This window comes from Mastomys coucha, unplaced genomic scaffold (assembly GCF_008632895.1).
Source record: "Mastomys coucha isolate ucsf_1 unplaced genomic scaffold, UCSF_Mcou_1 pScaffold5, whole genome shotgun sequence".
In the NCBI taxonomy this organism is placed as follows: domain Eukaryota; kingdom Metazoa; phylum Chordata; class Mammalia; order Rodentia; family Muridae; genus Mastomys; species Mastomys coucha.
In genome coordinates this window covers 114,778,919-114,789,122 of record NW_022196911.1, presented here as the reverse complement: position 1 = coordinate 114,789,122, position 10,204 = coordinate 114,778,919, and the positions used below count along the sequence as shown (strand labels likewise).

At 51.9% G+C, this 10,204-nt stretch overlaps 1 protein-coding gene across 2 annotated transcripts in view; it reads left to right on the top strand.

Moving 5' to 3' along the window:
* The window catches only part of Usp36 (ubiquitin specific peptidase 36), a 33,793-nt gene that overhangs the window by 11,061 nt on the left and 12,528 nt on the right, over positions 1–10,204 (top strand). For both annotated transcript variants that reach the window (XM_031352538.1, XM_031352539.1), the window contains 9 exons: positions 865–975; positions 1,528–1,630; positions 3,400–3,467; positions 4,074–4,144; positions 4,731–4,813; positions 6,195–6,306; positions 7,906–8,046; positions 8,615–8,715; positions 9,289–9,427. In XM_031352538.1, the coding sequence (XP_031208398.1) occupies positions 865–975; positions 1,528–1,630; positions 3,400–3,467; positions 4,074–4,144; positions 4,731–4,813; positions 6,195–6,306; positions 7,906–8,046; positions 8,615–8,715; positions 9,289–9,427 (929 nt within the window). The remainder of the gene's footprint in view (positions 1–864; positions 976–1,527; positions 1,631–3,399; positions 3,468–4,073; positions 4,145–4,730; positions 4,814–6,194; positions 6,307–7,905; positions 8,047–8,614; positions 8,716–9,288; positions 9,428–10,204) is intronic.

Here is a 10,204-nt window from a genome sequence, read left to right as displayed (position 1 = left end):
GGCTGGAAACTTCACATGCAGGGTCAAAGGCGCCTGGCACTAACCTGTGCCCGGTGACCAGGGTTCAGGGTTGTGTTTTGACTGACTTAGTCCTCACAGAGTTAACACATTCCTTCCGTCCAGGAAGGCCTTCTGTGTGCATCCCTTAGTGCACAGGAGACATGGTCGCTCACTGCGGTGGTAGAGGTGAAAGGGCGGAGTGCGTTAGGGTGGGCACTGTACGTAGACCTGTCTGTCCACTTATGCAGTGTTCCAGCTGTAGGGCTAGGCAAAAAGCTGTGTGGGCAGCCGGACATTAGGACGGCAAAGTGCAAGTGTGTGGTGCAGCCAGCGAGCCTTGGTGAGCCTGTTAATCCCCGGGTGTGATGACACTGTGTTACAGTGAGCATGCAGATGGGATCAGTCAGGCAGCAACTCACGGTCCTGCCTGAAGGATTGTGGGACGTACAACTGTAATATCAATGTCACTTAACAGACTGCCCAAGGCAGCCTAGTAGAGCAGGGTGGGGGCATAGTCTTTCTACATCTCTGTATTTAAAGTAGCCACAGTTTTAAAGGCAGGAATGTACCTCATTCTAGTGTAACAGTTATTGAGAAACCAGTCCATTCATTCAAGGGGGGTGGAGGGTGGGGCAGGCTACCTGGCTCACGGCTTGGTAGCCAGTAAGCCTCTGTTGACCTCTCTAAGCTGTCACACATGGTCTGTGTATGACACCCAGGCACCTGACTCCTGGGCCACTTAGCTGTGTCTAGAAGCCAGGTTGAAGGGAAGAGCTCTAGAAAATCTACCCTGCACTGAGGGTGAGGGGGTCACTGAATTCTCTGGAAATTACTTGCCCTGAAGTTGCTTCTTCCCCACTGTAGGTCACCAAGGAAGCTTCTGCATGCTGTGCGTAATGCAGAACCACATGGTCCAGGCCTTTGCCAACAGCGGCAATGCCATCAAGCCTGTCTCCTTCATCAGAGACCTGAAAAGTAAGAATGGTGTTTGGTGGAGTGTCTGCCAAGGGCTAGCTCTGTGATGGGAGGCAAGAAAAGTAAGAATTGAGTGTCTGCCAAGGGCTAGCTCTGTGATGGGAGGCAAGAGCAGAAAAGAAGCGATGAGTGAAGGCTCAGGGCTCCTCATGTGTGGAAGGTCCCATGCAGCAGTGCAGACCGGAGGCATGGGAGTCAGCGTAGACACACTGTAGACACACTGTAGACATGGGCTCAGCGTTACTGAAGGGAGGCTGCCTGCTGGGCACCATGTGGAGGAAGAGCTAGGTCTTAGCCAGGTGAAGGGCTGTGTTTGAAATCGAGATGGGCAGGTGAGCATGAGAGTTGGGTGGGGTGTGTATGATGAGGGGCATCAGAGCAGCCAGCTGCTGTGTATTGTGGGGGCGCTCTGCTTTCCAGTCAGCTGGCAGAAAGATTGAGCCCACTGTGGATCCGGTATAAGCTATAGCCTGATGTGTTGGGTCTTGGAGAAGTGCTTCCCAAAGTCACCTCCCACAGTCAAACCCCTCCTGCATCCCTTTCTTCCTGCAGAGATTGCCCGGCACTTCCGGTTCGGGAACCAAGAGGATGCGCACGAATTCCTGCGGTACACCATTGATGCCATGCAGAAGGCCTGCCTGAATGGCTACGCTAAGTACGTGCCTCAACTCCCCAATGTCCCTCACTGAGGACACCTTTATGTCGGGCAACACGACGTTCTTGTCAACACAGGGGTCTCCTCTCGAGGCTGTCCTCTGAGAAGGAGGTAGTGTTGCCACCCAGGCACCTGACTCCTAGTGCCCTGTAGTGTGCGCCACTCAGCTGTGTCCAGAAGCCAGGCCGAGGGGAAGGTTGTGGCTGTGAATTCATCCAGTCTCTCAGTCCACGTCATGACTTTGAAATAGAGAAGGAAGGTCGGGACTCATACTCCTGTGAGAACAGTGTGGGAGAGATTGTAACTTGAAGATTTTGTTGTGTTTGGTGGTGGGTTGTTTGCTTGTGTCGCTGTCGGGGTGCAGCTGTGAGGCCTGAGCTGGCCTCAGGCTCCTTGCCCTGACGACTGTTCTGAGGTGCTGCATGTTACTGCTCAACGTTTTAGGTTTGGGGAGATATCCTAAATGTTCTGCTTTACTTCCCACACCTACCGTCCTTCTTCCCATGTTTGGAGCCTGCCCTAGCTGCCCAAGCCTCTGAGTACCGTGGGCTCTGACCGCTTCTAGCTCTCAGTGTCCTTGGGGCTTGTGTCCCTGCAAGTCTGGGAGCTGAACTGTCCTTTCTTCTGATTGATAGTGTGGTTGGTTTTATTTTTTCTGCCTATCATTACGTTCTCTTGATTGTAAACCCGGCACCATCATCCGTTCAGAGGGCAGTGAGTGGGGTTGGCAGTGTGATGGCTGCCACCAGACATGGCCATGGGAGGTCTCCACATTAGTACCCCTCAGTGGCCGTGGCTGAGGCTACGACATCAGGCCAGAAATAGTGCCTGGAGCATATATATCCACAAGCAGTTGGGAGCTGGCTACACCCTTCCATTGCTGCAGTCTTCTAGTGAACACTTCAGTGCCGTGATTAGTCCCAGGGGTGAGTGAGGCAGGTCAGTCACGTGGAGTGCTCAGCAGGAGGAACTGTGTCCTGGCCGGGCAAGAAAGACGGTAGTCAGTGTGGCTTAGCGCTGCTCCGGTGTCTTGTTAGTGGTGTCAGGGAAGTGGGTAGGGTGGCCCTCCTCCATCCAAGGCTCTGGTGACCTGTGTCTTAGTGGTTCATTGCTGTGAACAAACACCATGCCCAAGGCAACTCTTATAAAGGATTACATTTAATTGGGGCTGACTTACATGTTCTGATGTTCGGTCCATTATCACCATGGTGGGAAGCATGGCAGCATCCAGGCAGGCATGGCGCTGGAGGAACTGAGAGCTCTACAACTTGATTTCAAAAAATAAAAGCCAGGAGCAGACTGTCTTCCAGGCAGCTAGGAGGAGGGTCTCAAAACCTACCCTCGCAGTGACACGCGTCCAACAAAGTCATACCTCCTAATGGTGCCACTCCCTAGGCCAAGCGTATTCAAGTCCCCACAGTGTGATAGCCAATCAGGTACTGCTGAACCTGCATAGAGAGAGAGAGCCATGCCGCTGGTGACGGGCTAGACCTCCTCCGCAGCAAGGCTTGGGTCCTTGGAGGCTTGCTACTAGATGGAGATGTTGAGGTGTTCTGTGGGGTGGTCTCAGTGTAGTTGCCTGAGGTGATCTGGGGGTGGGACCCAGGCAGGTAGAGGTTCTATGAGGAGCTCAGACACACTGCTGCGGGTTAGGGATAAGGATATCCCATTGTCAGCTGATCAGGTGGTGACGGGAGTGGGGATGCTGGATGTGCGAAGGTATCATCCTGGGCCGAACCAACCTCTTTGTGGCTGTGGTTCCCTTTTAGGTTGGATCGACAGACACAGGCCACTACCCTGGTGCATCAGATCTTCGGAGGCTATCTCAGGTCCCGAGGTAAGCAGGTTAAGCAGATCTGCACACATTTCCAGAGTATGAGAACTTGACCACATGATGGGGTGGGTGAAGCTCCCAGGCCTGTCTTTCTGCATGGCTGCCCTTGTCCACTATAGGACACTGAGGGAGCTGGAGAAGCATGGTGTGCGATAATGGGGCCCATCCTTAGAGCTGCGTGGTCCTTGGGGTGAGGCCTGTGTTCTGCTGTGAGGGCTTGCCCACTGGCCTGTGGCAGTGGCCAGTCAGGCAGTCCAGGCCTGATGACAGAACCTGGCATCACCTATATGTCTCTCTCTAGTTGGTGGGTCAATCACCTTGTGGGAGAGCTGAGTTGAATGCTCTAGACCTGTGGTTCTAGGTTCTGGACCTGGGTGGTCCCTCGTGGGTCATAGCTGTCCCCTACCTCTAGACCTGTGGTTCTGGCTCTGGACTTGGGTGGCCCCTCGTGGGTTACAGCTGTCCCCTGCCTCTAGACCTGTGGTTCTGGCTCTGAGCCTGGGTGGTCCCTCATGGGTCACAGCTGTCCCCTGCCTCTAGACCTGTGGTTCTAGGTTCTGGGCCTGGGTGGTCCCTCCTGGATCACAGCTGTCCCCTCTTCTGTTGCAGTGAGGTGCTCTGTGTGCAAGAGTGTCTCTGACACCTACGACCCCTACTTGGACATAGCACTGGAGATTCGGGTATGCTTGGGCAGCGACCTGTCTTCCTGGGGGTGTGAGAGGGCAGTCCTAGGGCTCATGGAAGGGCTGCTTGGCCCTCCTGCAGCCTCTGCATGCCGCAGCTGCAGCATGCTTGCCTTGCTGCACAAGGCAGAGAAACCAACATTTGCATCTGTCTGCTGTTCTATGCATTATCCATTCCGTTAAAAGGAGTAAAGCTGAGTTTCTTGTTCTGAGCCACAGAGAGTGACAGAAAATGACTGGGGCTTGAGGACAGCCTTTGGAAGAGGCACCCATTAGTCTCCTTTGCTGTCAGCCTGCCCTTGCCTTTGCTGGGACCTTGAGTTTCTGAGCCAACCCAGCTGCAGTCACAGTGAGAATGCCTGACTCACATGAAAGATTCACGTGGATGTCACCTGTCACCTCTAGAGAAGGGCACTGCCTGCGCCCTGCTCCTCTGCTGGGGTAGATTATGTTAGCAGGCCAGTGTTTAAGCAAGTCAGGTTTTCTCAGTTGCTGCCTCAGCCTGGAAAGTCTTAAATCTGGGACTTCTCGAGTCAGGGTTTTTCTTCTGGTGCTCACTCCTCTCCATTTTTGTCCTCCTCAGCAAGCTGCAAATATTGTGCGCGCTCTGGAACTTTTTGTGAAATCAGATGTCCTGAGTGGAGAGAACGCCTATATGTGTGCTAAGTAAGTGTCCTTTGTAAGGATGTGAGTGTCCTTTGTAAAGATGTGACCGTCCCGAGCACCATTTTAGCTGCCTGGCCCTCCCTCAGGGATGCCCCCTCCTCACGAGTGAGGCCCAGAGCTGCTGCTCCCCTGGCACCTGTGCTTGACGAAGGCTCTACTTAAGGAACAGAGTGTTTTCCTTGTTGACTGTGGTGGAAACTGAGTCAGAGAGACGCAAAGGATCATAGACCTGCCTGCAGCTTCTGACCCACATGACCCAGGTCATCTTTCCAATTAGCACAGACAGCTGTCCTTACAGGGCTCGTCCTGGCCTGTGCTAGCACAGAGACCACTTTATGACTGCAGCACCAAGCACCGAGCACACACTCTGCTTCCCAGGCTGCTCCTGCCACAGAGCTGCCCGCTTGTCTTTTTGGTTTTTTGTTGTTGTTGTTTGGTTGATTGGTTTTGGTTTTGGTTTTGGTTTTGGTTTTGGTTTTGGTTTTTCAAGACAGGATTTCTCTGTGTAGCCCTGGCTGTCCTGGAACTCACTCTGTAGACCAGGCTGGCCTCAAACTCAGAAATCTGCCTGCCTCTGCCTCCCAAGTGCTGGGATTAAAGGCATGTGCCACCACTACCTGGTGTTTTTTGTTTTTATTACAGATGTTTTGTTTGTTTTGAGGCAGGTTCTCACTGTTTAGCCCTAGTTGGGATTAAAGGCAAGCACCACTGCATTGGACCTTTGTTTGTTATGAGACAGGGTCTCTCATCAAGTAGCTCTGGCTAGCCGGGCAGTGGTGGCGCACGCCTTTAATCCCAGCACTTGGGAGGCAGAGGCAGGTGGATTTCTGAGTTTGAGGCCAGCCTGGTCTACAGAGTGAGTTCCAGGACAGCCAGGGCTACACAGAGAAACCCTGTCTCGAAAAAACAAAAGAAAAAAGTAGCTCTGGTTATCCTGGAACTCACTCTAGATCAAGCAGGCCTCAAACTCAGAGATCTTCCTGCACCTTGCCTCCTGAGTGCTGGGAATAAAGGTGTTCACTGCCATGACTACATTGGGCTTCTTTGTCTCTGTCTCTTTTTCTTCTTTTATCCCTCTTTAAATTTGCATTCCTGCCTTGGGATTTTCCTCTCATTTGTCTCTAAGTTTCTTGCCTATTTCTCCCCTTTCTGGCTCTGTGCTTCCACTTTCTATGTGACTGTGTTCATCCCCGTGCTGTCCAAAGTCAGCCCTCTGCACCTGCCGTGTGGGCTCTTTCCCAAGTGAGTCATTTGCTTTTAGGACTTCCCTCTCTAGACTTTGTCGTCTTCAGGAGTTTTCTTTAGCTTAGCAGGCCTCCTGTTACTGAGGTAGCAGGACACCGCAGTGCAGAGCATACAGTAGCTCTCCATCTCTCTGTAGGTGTAAGAAGAAGGTCCCAGCCAGCAAACGCTTCACCATCCACAGAACCTCCAACGTCCTGACTCTGTCCCTCAAGCGCTTTGCCAACTTTAGTGGAGGGAAGATCACCAAGGTGAGTGCACCCCACCTGTGGATGCCCCGACTTCCGTCATCACACAAGCAGGCCTTGGAGATCTGCATTTCTTTCTTTCTTTTAAAACGTTTCTATTTTGTGTGTATGAGTGCTTAAGTTGTGCATGCTTGTCTGTGCATCATTTGTAAAGCTGTGCCCTCAGAGGCCAAAGAGGGTGTTTATCCTTGGAGTTATAGATGTGAGTTTAAATGAGTGCTGAGAATTGAACTTGGGTCCTCTGCAGCCCCACCCTCTTAGAAAAACTTTGTTTTGAGACAGGGTTTCTCTGTGTAGCCCTGGATGTTCTGTAACTTGCTCTGTAGACCAGGATGACCTTGAACTCAGAGAACCACATGTCTCTGCCTCCTGTGTGCAAGTCACTTGTCAAAGCCATAGTGGCAGGGATTACAGCCTTCTCTGGGCCTTTAAAAAACTTTGTTTCAAAGTTTGAATCGCTAAGGATTTATTACAAGGAATTGCCTAGGGTTGGTGAGATGGTTCAGTATGTAAAGGGACCTACTGCCTAGTGACCTGGGTTCGATTTTGTCACCTACTTGATGTAAAAAGAGACTCCTGAAAGTTGTCCTCCACCCTCCACGTGAGCTCCATGACATACATGTACTCACCAGGTGGCGGTGGTGCACCCCTTAAAACCCAGCACTTGGGAAGCAAAGGCAGGCCAGCAAGAAACTGTGTCACCTTGTCTGTGGGGGCGGGGTGGGGGGTGGGTGCTGTGTGTGACTAGCATAATCCTCTTGAGTCTGACTGTGTGCATAGTTAGGAAAGCACTGCCCATGTCCTCCTCGGGAGGGTAGGTTTCCTGTGAGCCCCCTTCTCAGCTGTGGTTTAGAGAATCTCAGTCTGTGATTCTGAAAATTCTGTATTCTAACAAAGTTAGCTCTGGACTCAAAAGCCTGTTATGTCTATGCTGGTGTCTTAGTCAGGGTTTCTATTCCTGCACAAACGTGACCAAGAAGCAAGTTGGGGAAGAAAGGATTTATTCAGCTTACACTTCCACATGGCTGTTCATCACCAAGGAAGTCAGGACTGGAACTCAAGCAGGTCAGGAAGCAGGAGCTGACGCAGAGGCCATGAAGGGAAGTTATTTACTGGCTTGCTTCCCCTGGCTTGCTCAGCCTGCTCTCTTATAGAACCCAAGATTACCAGCCCAGAGATGGCACCACCTACAAGGGGCCCTCCTCCCTTGATCACTAATTGAGAAAATGCCCCACAGCTGGATCTCATGGAGCCACTTCCCCAACTGAAGCTCCTTTCTCTGTGATAACTCCATCCTGTATCTAGTTGACACACAAAACCAGCCAGTATAGCTGGCTTATGAGATTTTGTCAGTAGAAAGAAAAAAACATCACATGCCTGTAATCCCAGCACCTGGGAGATGGAAATGAAAGGGTTACGATAAGTTCACAGCCAGCCTGGGCTACTTTGCTGAACTGGGGACCATCCTGGGCCATATAGTGAACTGAAGTCTATCCTAGGGTCCATAGTGAAGATTGGTCAGAGCAAACACGCCCGAGGGTTGTGGATGCAGGAGAGTGACCTGTGTTCTCCTGAGTAGTGTCCCTTGCCTTTCCTTAACAGGATGTCGGCTATCCAGAGTTCCTGAACATCCGTCCGTACATGTCGCAGAGCAGCGGCGACCCTGTCATGTATGGGCTCTATGCTGTCCTGGTGCACTCAGGGTACAGCTGCCACGCTGGGCACTACTACTGCTATGTGAAGGTCAGTGTTGACCCACTGCTGAGCTCCGCCCACGGCGGCGTGTGCTCCGGGCCGAGGGGAGGCTGTTGTCTTCTGAGAAACAGCGGTGCTTTGAATTTGTGTTTTGGTTCTCCTTCCCATAAGTGGACAGAAGGATGTGTTTTACACCACTGTTCTGGGGCCAGCAGAATGGTTCAGCAGGGAAAATGCTCACTGCCAGGCCTCACCCACCATGGTCCACGACAGGGACCCACGAGGTGGGAGACAGAATAGTCCTTCAAGTTCCTTGCACTGTGGCACATACACAGGCCCCACCCCCAGCAAACAAACAAATAAACACATGTGAATTTTTAAAGCTTTTTAAGATCCTTAGTGGGTATGGTAAACCATGCATTTGTAATTCCAGTATTGTGGAATTGAGAGTTTGGGCTTGGCTGAAAATGCAGTTAGCCTCTGTCATCTATAAAACAGAAGGTGGCGTGTGCCCATCTGCTCATTGCAGTTAGCCTCTGTCATCTATAAAACAGAAGGTGGCGTGTGCCCATCTGCTCATTGCTGCTTCCTGTACTATTTCCTCCCCGACACTCAGGCCAGCAATGGACAGTGGTACCAGATGAACGACTCCTTGGTCCATTCCAGCAATGTCAAGGTCGTCCTGAACCAGCAGGCCTACGTGCTCTTCTATCTGCGGTGAGGACCTACACTCTCCATGCCCTAGAGAAAGCCTGTTCTGCCTGAGCCAGGGCTGGTCTGAAGCCCTTTCCTGTCTGTAAGCTCTGGAATTTCCTGGAGGGGAATTATCTGGAGCTTGTCCTCTGGGAAGGACCTTTCAGCCCAGCCCTCTTGTTGGGTAGGGAGAAGCCCAGTTGTTGGGGGCAGCTGAGGGGAGAGCTCTGCCTGCCTGCAGCAGGGGGTAGGTGACTCTTACTTCTGTAGTAGCCTTGGTGAGGCCTGTGGATTTTGTGTTGTGCCATCTTGGCACCTTTGGTGAAGTGACCCATCTCACATTGAGTGGATGAGCACAGGTGATGGGTATCGGGGTTCTTTGGCTTGCTTGCTCCTTGAGGGTGAGCCCTCACTGCAGGTATCTTGTGCGTCTCTCAGGTTCTTATCATGCAGAGGGTCAAATGGGGGTTCCGAGAGGCCCCCGGGGCCCTGAGGTCTCCCATGCTCTTCCTCTGCTAGCTCAGGTGCAGCCCTGGCTTTCCTCTGAGCTGCTTGGCCTGAGTGGGGGGAATCCCTGACTTGATCTTTCTTCTGTAGGATTCCAGGTTCTAAGAAAAGTCCTGAGGGCCCTGTCTCCAGGGTGGGCACCACTCTTCCTAGCCGTCCCAAGGTCGTTCCAGACCACCCCAAGAAGAGTCCTGGCAATGGGGTTGTTCCCTCCCCGCGGATGGCAAAGGTACTGTGTAAGTGGAAGAGCTGACCTGGCTAGCCTTTTAGCTCCTGCTCTTGAGTATTTCAGAGTTCTGGTGTCTCCTCTGTGGGTCCTTACAGTGTGAGAGGAACATGTAGTTGTGGTACTGTGCCAACCATATTTCCTAAGCTGGTTATCAGCCGCCTTGGGTGCTTGACCGCTGCAGAGTGCTGGGCAGGTTTGGCCGGCTGACTGAGCACAGGCTTCTGGGAAACACCCCACTGTGTGCTTTCTCTTAAACCTGCTGTCGTGACCTTTTGTTTCTTTACCATTTTTTGGTGCTAGACGTAGACATACCTGTGGGTAAAAAGACCTATGATGTCTGCATTTTTGCAAATGATTCAGAGTAGAAACATACTTATGTATATATACACACAAACACATATAGCCACACCATACACAGCAATAACGCTTAGTCATCTATAGACTTCTGGATTTTTTTTTTTTTTTTTTTTATTCTGGTTTTTCAAGACAAGGTTTCTCTGTGTAACCCTAGCTGTCCTGGAGCTCGCTCTGTAGACCAGGCTGGCTTCGAACTCAGAAATCCCCCTGCCTCTGCCTCCTGAGTGCTGGGATTAGAGGTGTGCCTGGGTTGGACTTTTGGGTTTTAACCCAGGTGATTCAACTCCAAAGTTGGAAGTCACTGCAGCCCTTTGGGAAGCTGACAGCCTTGCTTGCAGAGCTGCCCGTGATGGAAAGAGCCAGACCCGGGCCGTGAACAGCTGTAGCAGGGGGCGCCATGAACAGCTGCAGCAGGGGGGG